This window comes from Aquarana catesbeiana, linkage group LG09 (genome assembly GCF_042186555.1).
Source record: "Aquarana catesbeiana isolate 2022-GZ linkage group LG09, ASM4218655v1, whole genome shotgun sequence".
NCBI classification, from domain to species: Eukaryota; Metazoa; Chordata; class Amphibia; order Anura; family Ranidae; genus Aquarana; species Aquarana catesbeiana.
Genome location: NC_133332.1, coordinates 233,640,389 through 233,662,855, shown reverse-complemented (window position 1 = coordinate 233,662,855; position 22,467 = coordinate 233,640,389). Strand labels below are relative to the sequence as shown.

The window sequence follows — 22,467 nt, the reverse complement described above, 5'->3', positions numbered from 1 at the left end:
GAGTGCTGTCTCTTGAGTAGAGCACACCTGTCCCCTATCGAGAGCTCCCTTTTCTCCAGCATGGAGTGCTGTCTCTTGAATAGAGAACACCTGTCCCCTAATGGCAGCTCTCTTGTCTCCAGCATGGAGTGCTGTCTCTTGAGTGGGGCACACCTGTCCCCTAATGGGAACTGTCTTGTCTACAGCATAGAGTGCTGTCTCTTGAGCAGAGCACATCTGTCCCCTAATGAGAGCTCTCTTGTCTCCACAATGGAGTGCTATCTCTTGAGTGGAGCACACCTGTCCCCTAATGGGAACTCTCTTGTCTCCAACATTGAGTGCTGTCTCTTGAGCGGAGCATATCTGTCCCCTAATCAGAGCTCTCTTGTCTCCACCATGGAGTGCTATCTCTTGAGTAGAGCACATCTGTCCCCTAACAAGAGCTCCCTTGTCTCCAGCATGGAGTGCCATCTCTTGAGTGGAGCACACCTGTCCCCTAATAGGAACTCTCTTGTCTCCAGCATGGAGTGCTGTCTCTTGAGTGGAGCACATCTGTCCCCTAATGAGAGCTCTCTTGTCTCCACAATGGAGTGCTATCTCTTGAGTGGAGCACACCTGTCCCCTAATGGGAACTCTCTTGTCTCCAGCATGGAGTGCTGTCTCTTGAGTGGAGCACACATGTCCCCAAACAAGAGCTCCCTTGTCTCCAGGATGGAGTGCTGTCTCTTGAGTAGAGCACACCTGTCCCCTATCGAGAGCTCCCTTTTCTCCAGCATGGAGTGCTGTCTCTTGAATAGAGGACACCTGTCCCCTAATGGCAGCTCTCTTGTCTCCAGCATGGAGTGCTGTCTCTTGAGCGGAGCACATCTGTCCCCTAACGAGAGCTCTTATGTCTCCACTGAGGAGTGCTGGCTCTTGAGTGGAGCACACCTGTCCCCTAACAAGAGCTCTCTTGTCTCCAGCATGGAGTGCTGTCTCTTGAGTGGAGCACACCTGTCCCCTAATGGGAGCTCTCTTGTCTCCAGCATAGAGTGCTGTCTCTTGAGAAGAGCACACCTGTCTCCTATCGAGAGCTCCCTTTTCTCCAGCATGGAGTGCTGTCTCTTGAATAGAGAACACCTGTCCCCTAATGGCAGCTCTCTTGTCTCCAGCATGGAGTGCTGTCTCTTGAGTGGAGCACACCTGTCCCCTAATGGGAACTGTCTTGTCTCCAGCATAGAGTGCTGTCTCTTGAGCAGAGCACATCTGTCCCCTAACGAGAGCTCTTTTGTCTCCACCGAGGAGTGCTATCTCTTGAGTGGAGCACACCTGTCCCCTAATGTGAACTCTCTTGTCTCCAATATTGAGTGCTGTCTCTTGAGCGGAGCATATCTGTCCCCTAATGAGAGCTCTCTTGTCTCCACCATGGAGTGCTATCTCTTGAGTAGAGCACATCTGTCCCCTAACAAGAGCTCCCTTGTCTCCAGCATGGAGTGCCATCTCTTGAGCGGAGCACACCTGTCCCCTAATGGGAGCTCTCTTGTCTCCAGCATAGAGTGCTGTCTCCTGAGCAGAGCACACCTGTCTCCTATCGAGAGCTCCCTTTTCTCCAGCATGGAGTGCTGTCTCTTGAATAGAGGACACCTGTCTCCTAATGGGAGCTCTCTTGTCTCCAACATGGAGTGCTGTCTCATGAGTGGAGCACAACTGTACCCTAATGGCAGCTCTCTTGTCTCCAGCATGGAGTGCTGCCTCTTGAGCGGAACAGACCTGTCCCCTAACGGAAGCTCTGAACTATTGCCAGGTTCTTTAATTATAAGTGTTGTGTGTGCTGGCACTCAGAGCCTGCTGTTTCCATGCAAGACCTGGACACTGGATTAGAGAATTCCTCCCACACAAAGTTCTTGGAAGTCTCTAAACTCCTGAATACCAAAACCCAGGGAAAGCTGTAAAAAATGTTTTCTGCGCTCACAATTGTTATTCCAGAGCCCCACACTCTGCAGACGCATGAACCCTTTCATTTCTATTTCCATTTTCACAGTGGCAGGGCCTCACACTCTCACAGCCAGTATAAAGGAGAAGTAGTGATGAAGTCTGTTTAACCAATAATTTTTGCATATTAATTTCTCATTGTCAATGTATTGGGGGAGCAATAGAAGTGTGGCCTTGCCTATATACTTTGTGCTACTTCATGTCCCTCTTTCCCATTTCAGAAAGTTGGGAGGAATGCTTTATTATTTACTTCCCATATGTACAGCATATAGGGACATATGCAGCCGGGACATATTATGCAGCCCTTTACAGGGAGTACAGAACCATTTAATCAGTCCCAGCTTCCCAAAGGAGCTCACAACATAATGTACCTCCCTCATTCATACGCACTACAGCCAGTTTGAGAAGAGTTCAGTTATAGCCCAACTCCAGACATTTTTCAAATTTTATTTTGGATAGAGTAGGAAGAGGTAGGACGTTCTGTTTTTATTTGTTCTCTGTCCCCATTTGGATGTTTTTCCACATAGAACAGAAAATGGTAGGAAGCGGGGACTCAAAGTGCAGCTGAACATTTTTACAGTAAAATGGGGGTTAAGCTGCCCACAGATGGGTCATTTTTTTTGATCGGCCAGCGGGGCCGATCAATCAACTTGGGTACAACCAGCCTCCTGGATTATACATGAGATTATTGCTAGTGGCTGTTATAGCCGCTCGCAATAATCACTGTGTTCTCCCGGCCAGGATGACTTCCCCTGCCCCTCCACCGGGAGAACACAATGGCTCCACGGGAGGGATTTCCATCTGTATTGATGGGGTATCGAAAGATTTTCTTTCCTGGAACCCCGTGGTTGCAGGAAAGAAAATCATTCCGTCTATGGCCATACTTAGTCTATCTGTCAGATTATTTATACTGTCTGTGTCTTCCCATCCCTGTGAAATCACCATTTATTCTTCCCAAGTGTATCCAAAACTGAAAAACAAAAACAAAACTTTGACCTGGGTTTTAGTTTTTGGACTGTGGAAATTAGTTGACGGCGAGTGTGGAGCAGGGGCGGACTGAGCTGGCAGTTTCCTGGCTGATCGCTTCTGGCAGAAGCGGTGCAGCCTTTTTACAGGGCAGTTGCCCCCCTGCCCCCTGGGCCGCTCCAGTGCCCTGTAAAAAAGGCTGTCACCGCTGTGACACAGCTTGGATATGAATGCCCAGCCGCTGTCAAACAAAGTCTCGCCTCCTGGACCAGCTCCTATGATAGCACACTAGTCCAATGCCGGTCCAGGAGGCGGGACTTTGACAGCGGCCAGCATTTTATCTCCAAGCTGTGTTATAGTGGGAGATCCCCGCTCTGTGTGATCAGGCCGCCAATCCTCCCAATTCCTCCCTGTGATCCCTGCTCCATTGATGAGGACTGATGAGGCTGCACTTATGGGCACTGATAGGCTGCACTTATGGGCACTGATAAGCTACATTGATGGGCACTGATGAGGCTGCACTGATGGGCACTGATGAGGCTGCACTGATGGGCACTGATAGGCTGCATTGATGGGCACTGATGAGGCTGCATTGATGGGCACCAATAGGCTGTATTGATGGGCAAAGATAAGAACTGATGAGCTGCACTGATAAAGCAGCACTGATATGCTTTACTGATGGGCACTAATAAACTTCACTAACGGCTACTGATGAGGCGGTACTGATGGCCACTGATGAGGCAGCAATAATGCGCACTGGTAAGCTGCACTGATGAGGCTGCACAGATAAGGCAGCACTGATCCGCACTGATGAGGCAGCAATAATGGAAACATAAGCTGCACTGATGAGGCTGCACTGATCGACACGGATGAGCCTGCACTGATGGGAACTGATGATGCTGCACTGATGGGCTGCACTGATAAGGCAGCACTGATATGCTTCACTGATGGGCATTAATAAGCTGCACTGATGGCCACTGATGAGGCAGCAATAATGGGCACTGATAAGCTGCACTGATAAGCACAGATAAGGCTGCACTGATGGGTATTGATATGCTGCACTGATGGGCACTGATAGGCTGCACTAATGGGTACTGATATACTGCACTGATAGGCTGCACTGATGGGTACTGATATGCGTTATGTTAATATTGTTAAAGTTGTTGTTGTTAATATTTATTTTTGTAACTTAATTTTGCATAAAACATTTAACAGTGTCATTACATGAGATAATTTACGACGGCGCAATTAGGGGCAGAATTAGGGGCAGGGCAGGGTAGGGGTTGGGTGGGGCAACTGGGGGCGAGTAATTGCCCATACACACGACCCGAAAATCGGACAAAAAAATACCGCTTTCAATGCGATCGTACGATAACCGTATCGTTAGTACAGAGCTTTCGAGTGCCGATCACGACAGTTCATCCGATATTATTTTATCAGACATGCACAAAAATTTTTCTCGTACGATACCAGATCGTACGATTTTCGTTTAATCAGCACAGTTGTCGTGCGAAAATACAATAGAAATACACTACAACACATGACAGCACTGATTTTTTATTCTGTCGTATGAGAATTTTCGTAACGGAAGCTCTGTCTTCCGATTTTCAGATCGTGTGTACAGGGTATTACTCTTGAGGCCTGGCTAGCACCTCAGGACTTGAAATTTTGAGCCCTATTATAGTATTTTATTAAGGTAGACATGTAACAATAAAAACATCCATTTCCATTTAATGAACTGCTACTTGTCCACGTTCACTTTTTTTCAAGGAAAAATGCATTTTTAATTTGATTGCTGTGACTCGTTTTCTGGCACATGTCCTTTACACAGCACACCATTGCATTGCACATCTCACATTGCAGAGCTGTGAATTCTGCTAACTAGGGTTGAAAGTCCATTCTGCCACCCCATCTCTGCAGTGCTCAGTCTGCCTGGAGGTTATCATGAAATGCTCACAAGTCGTCTTGCTCCTGCTGGCCCTGTGTAGCTTCGGTGAGTAAAAGTTAGTATACTTGTAGAGCCCTTTGGAGTTTGGGAAGGTTGCAGTGTATGTATAAGCAAAACTTTTTTTAGTTTAGGAGTTACTTTGCTGTCTGTGTCAAATTGAAGGGGTTTCCCTTCACTTTGCACCAGGAAGTGAGAGGAAATGTTTACAAAATGAGGAAAATTCCCCTGTTAGTCATCACAAAAACAAATGTCCCCACTGGAAAATATCCCCTTTATTCCTGTTTGGGTTGTAAAGTTTGGGATTTCCCATTACTTTCTGTCCTGGTCACCAGGACAAATACAGAGGGAGAATCAACCTAGTGGGTGAGCAGACAAAGTTGACAGGGGTTCTAATCCCCCCTTTGTATTCTAAATGAAAAACAATATTACAACTGGCTATACATACAATTTAATTATTATGTCTCAGTGTGGAGTGGGGATTGCATGTTAAGTAAAGAACAACCAACAGAAGTCTTCTGTGGCCCCCACACGTCTAAGCATTCCTCATCAGCCAATACAGTGGGGACGGAAAGTATTCAGATCCCCTTAAATTTTTCACTCTTTGTTATAGTGCAGCCATTTGCTAAGGTCATTTAAGTTCAAAAATGTCAACAGTTCTGTGTTTTTCTGTCAATATGGGGTGCTGAGTGTACATTAATGATGAAAAAAAGGAACTTAAATGATTTTAGCAAATGGCTGCAATATAACAAAGAGTGAAAAATGTAAGGGGGTCTTAAAACTTTCCATCCACACTGTATGTGGTTGTGCAGTGCATGTACAGTATTCTAATCCTCTGGTTGCAAGGCTTGATGGAACTTGTAGTTACTTGTAGTAGGGCCATTGCCACTCATATAGGACCCAGTAAGCAGTGAAGAAGATCGCTTCTACTTTGAGCATTAGCCATGGTGAGGGCACTAGACTGTAAACTCCTCCATGGCAGACATCTAAATGGGACCCCAGTTTGCTTCGATTTACCTTCTATGTAGTTTTAGTTATGACTCCCTGTTCCTTCTAAAGAGCTGTTGATTTGTTGGTCTTTTGTCCCTTAAGAAATTAAGCACATATTGTCTATACGTGTGGAATTATTATTCCTATAAATATACGGGCCATATTTTTAAGCTATTTCAGACTTTGATGCCACAGACTTATTTAGAATATCTTATTGTATATACCATTATTGTCTATACTAATGATGATGTATACTGTCTACAGCTTCTGCGGCCTCCTCTTCCAGGTGTGAAGCCCATGAAAACAGCCTTTGCAACTTCATATGCGATTGCTGGGATTGTTCCGATGAGCGGGACTGTGGTGAGTATAGGTTATGTAATTGTATGTTTGGTAATGATTAAGCACAGTTTGGATGTGTGAAACGCATCTACGTGACTAAATATCTGGTGTCCTGGTGATTTTCAATAAAGGCACTTTTTTGGAACCTTTGGATGTGCAGCCATTTCTTCTTTTTTCTATGTAATTGTATGTAAGACAGCTTGAAAACCCAACTCCAACCATAATGTTTTCTTTAGTTTTGGTAGGAGTAGGGAAAGGTTACAACTTCTCAGGTAATACACTAGTTTCTACTACTGGAAGATATGTGGTAGTATATTTTAGTTCAGATCTCCTAATGCAGCCTTTTTCAACCAGGGTGCCTTCTGGGCTACTCAGGGGTGCCTTGACAAAATGTCTAAAAATTGCCCCATATTACCCAAAAATTGTGTGCAAGCCAGTGAGTGGATGAAGCCTGCCTTTTTGTTACACAACAAAGCCATAGGTTTTCATTGTACAACATTACAACCTTGGGCACCATTTAGGCCAGCCGCCAGAACCCTAACAACTACTGATGCCATCAGTTAATAAGGAGGACATCTGTCAAATTGACAGCATCCTTGTTTGACCCCTCACCCCTCTGTGTCAGCACTGGGACCACATTAGCAACATAGTGGAGAGAAAATGAGTGCTGGAATATTAGTCAGTACCAGTGTGCAAAATTGTATTTGCTTTGCAAGAAATAAACATCTCTAATGTTGGGTGTCCTACATGTGTGGATGTTGCTGCAATATGAAACTATTAGGGGTGCCTAGAAATTGTGCATAATTTTAAAGGGTGCCTTGACTGGAAAAAGGTTGAGAAACACTGTCCTAATGGGCGATGCCCTATCCTAACGCCCCCCCCCCCCCAATAACCCTCTCTGTAACCCTAAATTTGGCCATACATTGAACCCCTGATCCCCCACTATGACAGCAGGCAGAGGATCCTCTCCCAGCACCCGCTGTAACAATTTTAAAAATGGTGCGGCTGTGCGGGGCTCTGCCCACAAAGCTACATCATTATTCACACAGCTCTGTGAATGAATAAACTACAAGTACTATCTGCCTCCATGGCCAATGGCTTGTAGTTCTCAATGCGCTAAAAGGGTGCTGATGAGCGCTCTTGTAGTTCGTTCAGTAACTATCTCCCCTGTACGGGAGGTAAAGGAAGACAGCTAGACTGAGTGTCTTCAGGAGACTGAAATTGCACCCGTGATCAGCTTTTACATGCTGCAGTGTACAAAAAATAATACATACATATTTTTTAACCTGCAAAAACTTCTGGTGATTTATTTATTTTACAAAAGGTGCACTCATCCTTTTTAAGTCGTTACCAGCTAAGGAGTAGATGGAGTGTGTTCTGATGGGGGCACCTGTTCAGGGCACAACTGTCAAAAATCTAAGATCTTTTCATAGTCCTGTCATGCCTCTGGGATAGAAAGAGAAGGCACATCTCCGCACTAAGGATACAACTGTAAAAAACTGATAGTGATTCTTCTATTCTCTATAAAAAAGCTAGAAGCATTTTTTTTTAACTTGAGTTCTACTTGTGACCCCATTGCTTATATAGCTGGCCCCTGTGTGCTGAAGACTAATCTTCCCATGCCTAAAGAACTGGTGCCAAAACCCTGGTTTCTCTGTAAGGTTTTTGTGATATCCTGTCACTTGCACTGACATTTAGATATAAATCTCCCCAATGGGGACACACACAGTATGAAGAAGTAAAGTGAACAAACAATCCAGCAGGAAGAGGACGGAGTACCTCACAATGGGCACTGCAGGTGCAGAGCTGGGAACTTAGGGCAGAGATCTCCCCAATAGAGTCCCCCAAGATATATAAAGAACTACCAGGAGGCTTAAAGTGTTACTAAACCCACAACAGTAAAATCAGTCTGTATATTCAGCATAGTATGCTTGTTATATTCACTGTGGAACTTCAGGGGTTAATCCTCTGCATTGTGTAAAAAGGCTGTTTTATTATGTATGCCCAGATCCTTCCCTCCTACACTGTCTATCTGGAGAAGGCCAGCTAACACAGAGTATAGCTGACCTACACATGCTCAATTGTGTCTTTTCTTTCATGGTGGAGAGAACATTTACTTGTTCTCAGAGCTAGCCAGGTCACATGATATTGGCATCACACATATGGGCGTGTATACAGGCTGTAGTGGAAATCTCCTCCTATCTGAACTCTCAGCACTGGAGAAACTGTGCAGTTTATCATGTAACCGTGGTATACAGATCATCCAAAAATATATATAATGGCAACATTTTAATGTAAAAATGAAGATTTATAAGGCACTGTGGGGGGATGAACTTTCATACTACTGGGTTTAGTAACACTTTAACTCTCCAGCATCTACCAAAAAGTGGTATATGTTTTGGTTGGTCCAGTCCTTTTAAAAGGTGCAGTATTATTTCCCTTGTTATGTATAGAGATGTGATATCTGATTATATATTACCAGTGCACATTAGGGAGTTTAGAAACACATGAAACACAATTTCGTGGGCACTGTGGGGGGATGAACTTTCATACTACTGGGTTTAGTAACACTTTAACTCTCCAGCATCTACCAAAAAGTGGTATATGTTTTGGTTGGTCGAGTCCTTTTAAAAGGTGCAGTATTATTTCCCTTGTTATGTATAGAGATGTGATATCTGATTATATATTACCAGTGCACATTAGGGAGTTTAGAAACACATGATTACTCTACCCCCAGGTTACCATCGAGATTCGCCAGTATGGGGCATTCCCTTCAGCTGTGATTTCGAGTACGACGACTGTGGCTGGAAGGACATCAGCACATCTAGCTACCGATGGGTGAGAGACAGACAAAGTTCCTCCATGTGGGGCTCCAGACATCATGGCGATCACACACTGGGACAAAGATGGGGTAACTCCAGTGATTCATATTTATTTCCCCAAATTACAGTTAATGGCCTCAATAACATATTCAGAACATTTGCTGGAAACATCTAGAAGACTTCTTATTAATTTTATATGTGTAATTGGATCTTTTGCACACACAGGTTTTTTAAAATGCCATAGGCACATGTAGGTGATACAAACAAAAACCTTGCAGGTTTCTTGATTTTTCAAGTACAATGACTTGTATAATGAGCAAAATTCCACTTTTTCAATTATTGCAGTTTTCATATATCAACTTCAGTGTGAGTCCCTTGGCCGGTCTTTTGAAGAACCCATTAACACGGAGTTATGCCCTGTAAACACGGTCGGACATTGATCGGACATTCCGACAACAAAATCCTAGGATTTTTTCCGAGGGATGTTGGCTCAAACTTGTCTTGCATACACACGGTCACACAAAGTTGTCAGAAAATCCGATCGTTCTGAATGCGGTGATGTAAAAGACGTATGTCGGGACTATAAATGGGGCAGTAGCCAATAGCTTTCATCTCTTAATTTATTCTGAGCATGCGTGGCACTTTGTGCGTTGAATTTGTGTACACACGAAACAGATTTTGTTGTCGGAAAATTTTATAGCAAGCTCTCAAACTTTGTGTGTAGGAAATTCCTATGCAAAATGTGTGATGGAGCCTACACACGGTCGGAATTTCCGACAACAAGGTCCTATCACACATTTTCTATCGGAAAATCCTATCGTATGTACAGGGCATTAGTCAGGTCAAGGATTGCACTTACACTCATGTAAATGCTTGTGGCCTGATTGCCTTCAGGTTCACAACGGGAACCTTTTGACGTTCATACATTTTGCTGTAAGGTGGATATATTGTGTTATGTGTTTATTAGAAAGTGTTAAGAGCCAACAAAATGGCTGCCAGTGCGTCTCTGACCAAAACACATGAATAGCGCACAGTGAAAAGCTACTACTATAAACGACAAACAAAACCTGTGGTGTAGTCACAAAGGTAGGGGCTTTGGTGCAAACTGGACTATCGCCACTCCTCTCCCCAATCACCACTATCTTACTGCCCCATGATGTACTGCAGAGCTACATAGTGCAGCTACAGGGCCCACTTTTCAATGTTTACCCTCTGTTCAGTTACGTGGCTTTGTGTCTGCACTGTAGCTTCTTCAGCAGCTCTTTAGTGGGGAATCCAGCACCTTCACCTGAAGCTTAGTGGATTCATTTTTTTTTTTAATTGCATTGAGATTCATAGGGGAGCTGCCATTGCCATCCTCATTCCGGAAATACTTGTTGCCTTTCAAGCTCTTGCTACTAAATCGCAACAAGTATGCAGCAGCTGATATCAGACTGAAGAGCTCCTGATTTGTATACTTGTTCCAGGTCTGTGCCTAAGAAAGTATTGAGGCCATTGGCATGAGATCAAGGAAACTAGCATTTTCAGAAAAAGAGGACAAGAATGGCAGACTTTGTATTTGTCTAAGTACAGATTTAACATGGGCAGTAAAAGAGCTGCTGTCCATAGGTGGGAACTTGCCTGAAAATGAGTCGGCAGTGCTGAAATTTAGATCTGGTTGCTGGGTCATTACTGGAATGACTCTAATTTTTGGCACAGCCTCTGAGTCACAAATGCTGGCCTAGGTGCCTGAGTGAAGCCCCACCGTAGACACAAAGGAGAGGAGGAGTGAACCCATTGTGTACACTGTGCAAAGGTGGGATATGCACAATGACAGCATTGACATGGAAAACTCTACTGCCCAGCAAAGCATTGTACATATTTGGGTAGAAAGAGAAAAATTGTGCTTCTAATAAGTGGATGGTACAAACACTATATTACCAAAAGTATTGTGACACCTGCCTTTAGACACACATGAACTTTAATGAAATTCCAGTCTTAGTCTGTAGGGTTCAATATTAAGTTGGTCCACCCTTTGCAGCTGTAACAGCTTCAACTCTTCTCAGAAGGCTGTCCACAGGGTATAGGAGTGTGTCTATGGGAATGCTTGACCATTCTTCCAGAAGCGCATTTGTTGCCTGGCTCACAGTCTCCATTTTAATTCATCCCAAAGGTGTTCTATCGGGTTGAGGCCAGGACTGTCAAGTTCCTCCACCCAAAACTTGCTCATCCATGTCTTTATGGACCTTGCTTTGTGCACTGGTGCGCAGTCATGTTGGAACAGGAAGGGGCCATCCCCAAACTGTTCCCACAAAGTTGGAAGCATGAAATTGTCCAAAATGTCTTGGTATACTGACGCCTTAAGAGTTCCCTTCACTGGAAGTAAGGGCCAAGCCCAACCCCTGAAACATAACGCACACCATAATCCCCCTCCACCAAATGATTTGGACCAGTGCACAAAGCAAGGTCCATAAAGACATGGAGGAGGAACTTGACTGGCCTACAGAGTCCTGACCTCAACCGATAGAAAACCTTTGGGATGAATTAGAGCGGAGACTGCAAGCCAGGCCTTCTCGTCAGTGCCTGACCTCACAAATGCGCTTCTGGAAGAATGGTCAAGCATTCCCATAGACACACTCTTAAACCTTGTTTACAGCCTTCCTAGAAGAGTTAAAGCTGTTAGGGCCCTTTCACACTGGGGCGGGGGCGGCGTCGGCGGTAAAGCGACGCTATTATAAGTGGCGCTTTACCGCCGGTATTCGGCCGATGGCGGGGCGGTTTTACCCCCCGCTAGCGGCCGAGAAAGGGTTAAATACCACCGCAGAGGCGCTTTGCCGGCGGTATAGCCGCACTGTCCCATTGATTTCACAGGGCTTTCACACTGGAGACAAAGCAGCGGCACTTTTGGGTCGGTTTGCAGGCGCTATTATTAGCGCAATAGCGCCTGCAAACCGCCCCAGTGTGAAAGGGCCCTTATAGCTGCAAAGCTGAGCAACAGATGCTACATATTTACAGTAAGTAGTGGCAGAGAAACTATTCCTCTAAACATTAGTAGATACCTATGTATAGGAAAGGTTGAAAGCCAGCAGTAACAAGAACATAGTGCTAAAGAGTGGTACATATGTAAAGGAAGAGTTGACAGCAGTATGGGGGACATGGTGCTACTGAATAGAAGTTGTTCAGGATTAATCCCAACACCAATCTGATAAGGTATGAGTAGTATTCTGTGTAATACTCTGCAGAATTCCCCAAACATTGCTATCAAACCCTACAAAAAGTTATATGTGTAATATTCTGCAGTTCCCTGATCATCAAAGGTATCAGCCCCTATAGATAGTGTGGAGTAGTCTGTTGAATACCATGAGCAGTGATACCAGGCCCCCCAGAGCAACTTCTATGTAATACTCTGCAAAATATTAAATTCCAGTATTGATTTTTAATTTACTGGATTTGGCTGTGCCCATGAGTGGCTGCGATGCACTCTGCTTATCTATCTCTAAGTTCCCTTCCCGACACAAATTTCCAGCTGCTTTTATCTCGTGTGTTGGAGAACTTGTCAGAAGTTATCATGCTGATAACAGAGCAGCAGAAAGACACAGGACTTAGAGCTTTGGAGAGAGATAAGTAAACACTGCAGATATATGTAGGTCAGATTTCATGATTGGTTGTTAAAGGACTTGGTAGCCGGCTTCCATACCCGCTACTTAACAACCAGCTATTCCTCACACAAAATTTGAATTGGTTGATAATTTTTTGACTGATCTAAATTAGAATCGTTCACTCTATAGAAGATAAATTAAAACAAATTTCAATGAAATCTGATACTATTGTCATTCCGAGATTTGGATACATCCGAATCTCCGAATAACCAAAAATTTCTCCAAATTTAGATTCAGGCCAAAACGAATTGCACATGTCCACTATCAGCCAGAATTCTTGGGTAGTCACTGGGCCTCAGGCTTGGTGTATGGAGTCAGTGTAGCTCTTTTTGCTGGCAGCCAGAAATCAGATTCTGTTTTTGTGTCTCTGCTGAGGATGACAAGAAGAGGTCAGTCACAAGTCAGTCCTTCTTATTTTGGTATGTTCCCAACATGACCCTTCCTTCTTTCCTCCGAACAGGCTGGTTCATGGCAGCTGAAGGTCTCAGCGGAAAATATGCAGCATCAGCACGCCTCCAATCCCCTGTTCTGAGAGAGGCAGCTGCCACATGTGAGATCCACATTCACTACCACATGTCGTCTGCAGGTAAGAAGGACAGATGCAATAATCAGAATGTATACAAGTAGGCAGTAATTCAACATAATATTACATTATAAATAACTGTAGTTTCTTTCTTATTAACCACTTGACCTCTGGAAGATTTACCTCCTTCATGACCAGGCCATTTTTTGCAATACGGCACTGCATTATTTTAACTGGCAATTGCGCGATCGTGCGACGCTGTACCCACATAAATTGAAGTCCTTTTTTTCTCACAAATAGAGTTTTCTTTTGGTGGTATTTGATCACTTCTGCGGTTTTTATTTTTTGCGCTATAAACAAAAAAAGACTGTCAATTAAAAAAAACAAAAAAAACTATTTTTTACTTTTTGTTATAAAACACATCCAATAAAAAATGTAACAAATTACATTTCTTCATCAGTTTAGGCCAATATGTATTCTGCTACATATTTTTGGTAAAAAAAAATCCCAATAAGCGTTTATTGATTGGCTTGCGCAAAAGTTATAGCGTTTACAAACTATGGAATTTTTTTTTTTTTTTTAACCAGTAATGGCGGCGATCAGCGACTTATAGTGGTACTGCAACAATGAAGCGGACAAATCGAACACTAAGTGACACTTTTGGGGACCAATGACGCCAATACAGTGATCAGTGCTAAAAAATATGCACTGCCACTGTACTAATGACACTTGCACTGAAGGGGTTAACATTAGGGGCGATCAAAGGGTTACATTTGCTCCTAGGGAGTGCTTGCTAACTGTGTGGGGGGATGCTTTAACTGTGGGAAGACAGAGATTCGTGTTGCTGCTTAGCAGAAATACAGGCTCTCTGCCTTCCTTACTAACAGAACGGCGATCTGCCTTGTTTACATAGGCAGATCGGCGGGGTCCGCCAATGATTGGCTTCCGTTGTGTACAATCACAGCGGGAGCGGCCCGCTGGCGGCGCTCCTGCATGCCGCAGACCCAGAAGTGCAGAATCACGTACCTGTTTGTGATTCTGCGCAGAGGAGCCGCCGCCCCACGGTAAATGTATGTGGGGCAAGCGGCAACTGCCCCACAAAGTTGAATGAAAGGCACAAAATGAACTTTCTGCCTGTATGTGCATCCAAAAACAAAACACAGACACAGGTGAACGAACAGACCCCCCCCCTAAGAATAGACCCCTTTCCTCAGTATAGACCAGACTCCCTCACTTCAGACCCCCCTCTCCACGAAGTACAGACCCCGTCCCTCAGTACAGACCCCCCTCCCACAGTATACACCCACCTTCCTCACTCACGACCCCCCTCTCCACTAAGTACAGACCCCCTCCCTCAGTACAGACCCCCCTCCCACGGTATACACCCACCTCCCTCAATCCAGATCCCTCCTCTCCACTAAGTACAGACCCCGTCCCTCAGTACAGACCCCCCTCCCACAGTATACACCCACCTCCCTCAATCCAGATCCTTCCTCTCCACTAATTATAAACCCCCTTCTCCACTAAGGCTGGCCATACACTATTCAATTTTCCTGTTCAACTTTCCTTTAGATTTACCAAAACCATATAATAGGAGGTCAAACCTAAACACTTTCAATTTGGATGCAATCAGGCAGGCCCTTGTACTACATAGTTGAAGGTAAATCTAAAGAAAATTGAACAGGAAAATTGTATGGTGTATGGCCAGCTTAAGTATGGACCCCCGTCCCTCAGTCCAGACCACTCCCTCCACTAAGTACAGACCCCCCTCCTTCAGTACACACACCCCTCTCCACTAAGTATAGACCCCTGTTCCTTAGTCCAGACCCCCCTCCCTCAGTACACACACCCCTCTCCACTAAGTATAGACCCCCGTTCCTCAGTCCAGACCCCCGTTCCTCAGTACACACACCCCTCTCCAGTTGTACTAGTAGGGTGGTGATGGGGGTCCATTATGTGCTGGGGGGGCATTTTGGGAGAGGAGAGGACTTGTGCTAGCAGGGAGGTGGGGGGTTCAGATATGTGCTGAGGGGCACTTTGGAACGTTTCAAACCTTTGGGAGGTTTTAAATCCAAAACCCACTTCTAGCATAGGTCCTTTCCCCTCCCAAAGTGCCCCACCAACACATATCCTTTTAACCACCCCACAATCACTCCGCCATCATTTTTAACTTACCCCCCCCCCCGTGTCCATCTACAATACAATAAGCTTAGCACAGACCATAACTGAGCGCAGGTGTCCCTCCTCTGGTCTGTGTAGATGTAAACAGCCGAGGAGGGAGAGGCAGCTTCGGTCCACTCTACTATGTGAGACAGCCGGTACAACCCAGACAGCCACTGAGAGATGCGGATCAGTGCCACTGGTGTGGTGGGGTGCCCCTGCCGACGGTTGTCATCCAGGTGCGGTCTGCACCCACCTAGCGACGCCATTGATTAGTTCAATAGTGAACTGTGTTCTGCCCCATAATTCTTCCTTAAGAGATGTTTTCATGATGAGGAAAGTCATGAATGTGTAATATGTTACTTATTGCTGGCAGTCTTTTAATCATTAGTTAAGCAATTACTGAAACAAACGGCTTTAGTAATTTTACCTCTTAGACCAATTTTGAGCTTTGCCCATTCTATGGTGGCCCCTCCACTAGCACATACTTTCCCTTCGCTCCTGCATAACTTAATTCAGCCACCAAATTTGAAGAAAAATATAGGTACATCTGGGTATAGAGGAGCATGCAACTCTCTCTTCTCCCCTACAGGTGCTTGGAGCAGTTTCACATGGGGGAGAGGAGAGAGTTCTCAGTCCAAACTGGAGCTTGCAGAGAGCTAATTCCCCTTGCTCATGGATCATTGGGATAGGCATATAACCAGATATAGGCAGTTGAAGTTGTATACAAATTATGAGGAGAATACTGTATATCAAAACTGGAGCAGCCAACACTTTTGTAAACATTTTTTCATTTAACTTTATTGCTTTCTCAAGGGGGCTTAAAAACCCTCTATGTGATAGCATCAGCAGGTGACAGGTTCTCTTTATAGAAACATCAGGGGTTTATCGGGGGTCACAGGTCCCCTTAGCCCTCGGCACATCCCTCTTCTCTCGATCTTCGTTCCAGGTACTCTATCTTCGGCCGCTTGAATAGCTGAGCTGCGGGTGGAGAGCAAAATTGCATGGGGGGGCCAAGAAAATGTTTGGCCACGGTTCAATCAATATTAAAGACGGCCCTGCAACTAGTGAGTGATCACCCTCTCCTGAACCACATGAGGCCACGTGACCTCAACATTGGGAGATAGAAATGTGCACGATGGAAAAATTTGTTTAATTTTGGATTCATTGGTTAAGTTAATAATTTTGTTTCTTCATATTCGTCATGTTAGAACGAATAGTTTTTTTGGAATCTGTTTAGTATATTTAGATTTAGTTAGTGTATCGGTTATTTTAGAATCTATTCAAATTTTGTCTATATTCGTTCTATTCTATTATCATCATCCTTATTTCACTTTTATACCTTGCTGTATTTATTGCAATATGTTTCCATTTTGAATTTGAATTCAAATAAATTTAAAAATTCAAGTTCATATTTTGAATTTTCCAAATGTGTTACTTTGTTCTCTTATAGTTTTGTTATAATTTATTTTGGATTTGTTGACATTTATTACTATTGTGATTCAGAAATTCAGATACATCTGAATAACTAAAATCTAGTCCGAATTTCAATTCACAGTGAAACTAATTGCACATGTCTATTGGGAGGGTACCTTGGGTACAAAGCCCCCCCTCAAACTCTGCAAGACACCTTCTCCCCATTGTGATGGAAACAAGGGTCTCATCCTCACATCCCTGGCCTGGTGGATGTGGGGGGTCTGTGGGAGGAGAACTCCTTGTGCCTGCGTAGGTTTCTTCCGGGTACTCCAGTTTTCTTTCACACTCCAAAGACATGGTAATGGTTTAATTGGATTCTGTCTAATTTGGCCCTAGTATGTGTATATATAAATGTAAGTAAAGCCTGGTACACACTATGCATTTTTCTGGGCTGAACAAAACAAAAACTGACAGTCCAATGTTAGTACAGCGATCCCCCCTGCTGAGCTGTTGTGTTCTGACAGAGGGACGGCCCCCCACCAGAACACTCTGGTCAGCTGCTGGTTTCCAAACATGCTCGTCCGACAGAAGCTGGCCGAACTGCCATTGGTTGAGAGCACTGATCGGGTATCGGTTGGCTGTTGGTTTTCCAGCATGCTTGTCCGACAGAAGCTTCTGTCTGTCGGACCGGCTGCCATACACGTGAACTGATGTGAATGTACAATGTAGATGTAAAGCACTGAGTAAATTGACGACACTATATAAATACTTATAATAAATAAAAATAAATAAACTTGTGGGAATCTTGAAACCCCCTTGCACTCCCCTAATGTGAATGAGTAAACGGTACAGGGTTAAAAAGTGTATAAAACACTCATACCTTTAAAGAGGAAGTAAACCCTGATGAGTTTACTTCCTCTTTGTTTCCCTGCAAAGGTAAAGCATAATGGGCTACTATGCATCGCATAGTAGCCCATTATGTGTCACTTACCTGACACAGGAGCCTGCGATGTCACCGCTGTCCCTTCTCCCACGAAGCGTCCATCTTCTTTCCGGGTATCGCGACTCGCGACTTTTACCTGTAGGTAAAAGTGGTCTGTAAGGCTTTACAACCACTTTAAGTCCTTTGTTAAAAAAAAAAAAAAAAAAAGTCCTCTGATGTAAATCCATTGCCAGTCATGTCATCCAGTGATGTCCTTCCAACATCAATCACAATGAGAGCTACCCTGATGACATGCCAAAATGTTGAATTTCGCCATAATGATCTGCTTGAATGTCAGTAGCAACTGGGAAACTGGGTGATGTTATTTACATCACCCGGTGTTGTGTCAAATTAGCCAACTCATCAGAAACTCCAACCAGCTCGCTTCCAGTTTCTTTAAACCATCAGTAATTTGAGATTTCGACTAATTGCTGGTGTTGCTGACACAGCACCAGCTACCATTTACAGTCCGCTGCATTATATTATATTATATATTACTCGCTCCGATACTAACCAACAAAATGGCTGCCTCCAAGGTGGCGACAACTTTGTCCTCGTTAGCCGCTGTGGTGTCAAAACAGCAAAATCTTCTTGTACCGGACTGTATTCGGTTGCCGGTGTTGTGTCCAAACAGCAATTTGTCTAAATCTCCAATTACTGATGGTTTAAAGAAACCGGAAGTGAGGTGATTGGAGTTTTTTGACGAATTGGCTAATTTGACAAAGCACCAGGATCCCTGGCCGAATTGTTGACATTTAGCAGCCAGCCTGGGAAATGTCATTTGCAATGGGAGTGTCGGCAGGAGAAGATCATTGGGGAGTTGCTGATTGTGATTGATATTGGGTTGCTGGACAATGTGATTAACATTAGATTTATATCAGGAGGCATTGTTTATATATTTATTTTTGTAATAAAGGACTTTTTGAAAGATTTGAGTGTTTTTATTTACTATTTAACTTCCCACTGGAAGCTGTCATTTAGTGGTGGTAGATATACCACCACTCAATTAATGACTTATGGTTGTGGCAGTGGGAAACTCGAGCAGGCAGGCGGGCAAATCGCCCAGATCTGGCAATCTAATTCACCTGTTTACTAAACTGGGAACAACTAGGTTCAGATTGAATCCATATTCATCTCCATATTCATCATAAAGGACTTTTTGAAAGATTTGAGTGTTTTTATTCACTATTTAACTTCCCACTGGAAGCTGTAATTTAGCGGTGGTAGATATACCGCCATCTAATTCACCCGTTTACTAAACTGGGAACAACTAGGTTCAGATTGAATCCATATTCATCTCGTAGTCAACCTGAACCTGAATCTCATCCTTAGGCAGGCCATAGATGTGTGATTCCCTCATCAGCACTGACTGTGAGGATGGGGGGGATCCCTCCTGCGGAGCTATTATGTTCTCCCAGCTGGAGGACGTGGAGAGCCGCCCTTACTGGCAATAGTTGCATTCTAGAAATCCCACTTGCTGGTTGTACTCAAGTTGATCAATTGATCGACTTGGGTACAATCAGCCTGCCCATTAATGGATCGAATGTCGGCCAGTCCCTGCTGAATTGGCCGAGATTCGAAAGCATCTATGGCCAGCTTTGCTCTTGAGGCTGGTCATAGAGGGTAGATGCCTGATTGGGAATATTAGACATTTGGCTGTACTGTTGCTGATGCAACTTTGAAATGATCTAAAGTGCTGGTGGTAGGCTGCCTTGATGCATTTGGTTTTTTATGTGTTGTAGGCTTCTTGAAATTGACTAAGGTTTGCTGGGGTCAGCATTAGTGTTCTCCTTTCCTTTTCTCCTTAGAAAATCGAAAGGGCGGTGCCAGGATTTTCAGACAATTTGGAAAAATTGTCTGCATAATATCAACCAGTAAATAGTTGGTTGCTCTATTTTGATTACCCCATGAGAACTTTCATATTTTATGTATTGAGTGATAATAGATCTATTTATGGTGAAACCCTTCCCTTTCCTTTTTTGTCAGATTCTTCTGAGGTGAATGGAAGCCTCTCTATGCAGCTGATAGACCGCACTCAGGCCTTCACCCTATGGAATAGCTCGCGGAGCAGTGTGCTGTCCTGGGGACGAGCAGTTATCTACACTGGCAGGATCTCTGGGGACTTCCAGGTCTGTTGTAACATCTTCTCATGTAGACATGCAGTTTTCTACACTAGCAGGATCTCTGGGGACTTGCAGGTCTGCTTTAGGGCTCTGTCGGTCCCTAGCTGGGCCTTCCACTCTTGGCAATTCAGGTGCTTTAGAGAAGTCCCCACAGTATTGTTTTTCAATCTGGTCAAAATGTGTATATTGGTTCATTTTTCATTTAGCTATTTGGTTGTACCTTCCAACTGTGAGGGAATGGGACCCTCTGCAAAAATAAAAGAGCCCTCTGTGGGGAGTAGGGGGGCTTTCTGAACGCTAGATAGGGGAACCTTTCTGCAAACCTCAGAGGGTACCTTCTGCACACTGGGATTGGGTAGGGAGATTTATTCAAACTTGGGAGTACCTTCTACACACCAGGGGACATCTGCAGTCTTCTTTTAATGGGGCAAGTTTTGATGGACAGAAGCTCCATAATACCAAGTGGTAGGGATCCCATTACTTTTATAATTAATTCCCAGACTCTACAGTTCTCACCTCTGCCTAATAATCTGATCACTGTTTTCCTTACAGGTTATTGTCACAGCCTCACATGACCCTCTCAGCTGGGTGGACATTGCTGTGGATGATATTGAATTTCGTCATTGTGCTCTTTCAGGTATCCTATGAACTAGTTCATTATAGGGGATAGAGCCGTGTTTTCTGTTATAAATAATCCCATCTTCCAAAACTGGAGAAAAGTGTCTGTTTCCAATAGCAACCAGTCATTTATCCACAACAAGCTAGAAAATGACTTATATCAGACTAATTTGGTCAATGTGTTTACTTTTCTGCCCATATTGCCTAAATCAGCTTCTATGTGGTACTCTACCTCCGATTCAAGGATGTCTAAAAGAACGTTTCCATAGGAGCTTACCAGATATTTTGTTATAGTATAGAATAGAAGAATGAAAAGTAAATTCTGGATAAGAGAACCTGTCATGCACATGTTTGAGCACTGTTTTTTTTTCAGGTCTGCAGGAAGATTGTGCGGCGGGACATTATCACTGTGCTCGAGGCAGTTGTGTGAAGGATAGCTTTCTATGTGATGGGACCGATGACTGTGGTGACAATTCAGATGAAACAAACTGCAGTGAGTTCTTAAAACGCTCTTGTGCCCCAAGACCATAGACATTAAACTATTTACATATTCTTAACAAGCGGTAAAAGAGCTTAACAGCAAGTGATCCCTGACTTGTTTAGCTGAAGGAACTGTGAAGTCGTTTATCCTCAAATATTGCTAAGACCTCAAAAGGTTGGCAGGCTGCCAAGATTGTTGTCTTCCAGGCATTTTACCAGTTCATCTTTCAGCGTAACATTGACCAGGTCCTAGGAAGTAAAATACAGCTCCTGCACTGGGCCTGGATTAGGATGATGTCATTATGTTTGCATTGCCTTCACCTCATATGGGCACTGTAAATCTCCAAACACATTCCTGGGCAAACCAAAGCTTTTGGAGATAGTCATTTACCACAGAGATCATTGTAAGCACATCAGCGATATGTGGAGGCCTTAATTCCCCTTGGAAACACAATGAGTGTTTGAGATCCATCTCAATCCAGCTTTTCTGGGTCTGGAATTGGCTGCACACTCATCTGTGCCACATGGTGCTTTTGCCCATTGTTCCAACACTTACAGTCAACACTGTAGCTGTTTATATATCAGTTTAATTTGTCAGAAAGTCTGAAGACAGACCTGTACAGCTTATGTTGACCATTGAGCTTCTTCTGTTTTTGTCAGCATCTTTTTAGGAATTAAAGGGAGAATCTGATTAAACTGGTATGCACAAAACTGTTCTTTTGGACACCAAGGCTTAATATACGGTATCCTTCTTGTCTCATTATAGACACCAGTCATCACTGCAGCTTTGAGGAGGGCACCTGTGGCTGGGAGTCTAAGTGGGAAAGAGTTGATGGGTTCAATTCCAGACCAGGTCGAGATCACACAGCCAACAAGAGATCAGGTAAAGATGAACTCCTATCTGTTACAGCTTGAAGTACACGGAAATTGGTGTTAGAACCTATACACACTATTAGATTTTCTGCAGATTTTTGTCTTCAGATTTACCAAAACCATGTAGTGCAAGGGCCTGCTTGATTGCATACAAATTGAGACTCTTAAAGTTTGTCCTCATATTATATGGTTTTGGTAAATCTGAAGACAAAAATCTGCAGAAAATCTAATAGTGTGTATGGGGCCTTAGGCAACACATTTGCATTTTTTGTATTTTGAGTGCATCTTACTGCATTACCACGCTATGAGGTTGATTTACTAAAACTGGAGAGTGCAAAATCTGGTGCAGCTGTGCATGATAGCTAAACAGTGTCTAACTCCAGCTTGTTCAACTAAAGCGGAGTTCCACCCAAAAGTGGAACTTCTGCTCTTTTTTTTTCTCCTCTCCGCCTCCGGTGCCACAATTGGCACCTTTGGGGGGGGGGGACACAGAATACCTGTCTTCGACAGGTATACTGTTCCCACTTCCGGGAGTCCAGGCTGAGGCCCGTGACATCACTGCTGGGCTCCCTCCTCCTCTCCCTGTCGCTGGGCCAGTAGGAGAGAGGAGTGGGGTCTTGCGCATGCTCAGTAGGGTTCCTG

The 22,467-nt window shown here is 44.1% G+C and overlaps 1 protein-coding gene across 2 annotated transcripts in view; it reads left to right on the top strand.

The window, feature by feature from the left end:
* The first annotated feature begins 4,811 nt into the window (after positions 1 to 4,811).
* Positions 4,812 to 22,467, top strand: part of MAMDC4 (MAM domain containing 4) — a 104,171-nt gene continuing 86,515 nt past the window's right edge. For both annotated transcript variants that reach the window (XM_073599952.1, XM_073599950.1), the window contains exons 1-8: positions 4,812 to 4,909; positions 6,116 to 6,211; positions 8,928 to 9,101; positions 13,111 to 13,236; positions 19,718 to 19,860; positions 20,407 to 20,491; positions 20,846 to 20,965; positions 21,719 to 21,835. In XM_073599952.1, coding sequence (XP_073456053.1) covers positions 4,861 to 4,909; positions 6,116 to 6,211; positions 8,928 to 9,101; positions 13,111 to 13,236; positions 19,718 to 19,860; positions 20,407 to 20,491; positions 20,846 to 20,965; positions 21,719 to 21,835 — 910 coding nt within the window. In that variant the 5' untranslated portion in view covers positions 4,812 to 4,860. The remainder of the gene's footprint in view (positions 4,910 to 6,115; positions 6,212 to 8,927; positions 9,102 to 13,110; positions 13,237 to 19,717; positions 19,861 to 20,406; positions 20,492 to 20,845; positions 20,966 to 21,718; positions 21,836 to 22,467) is intronic.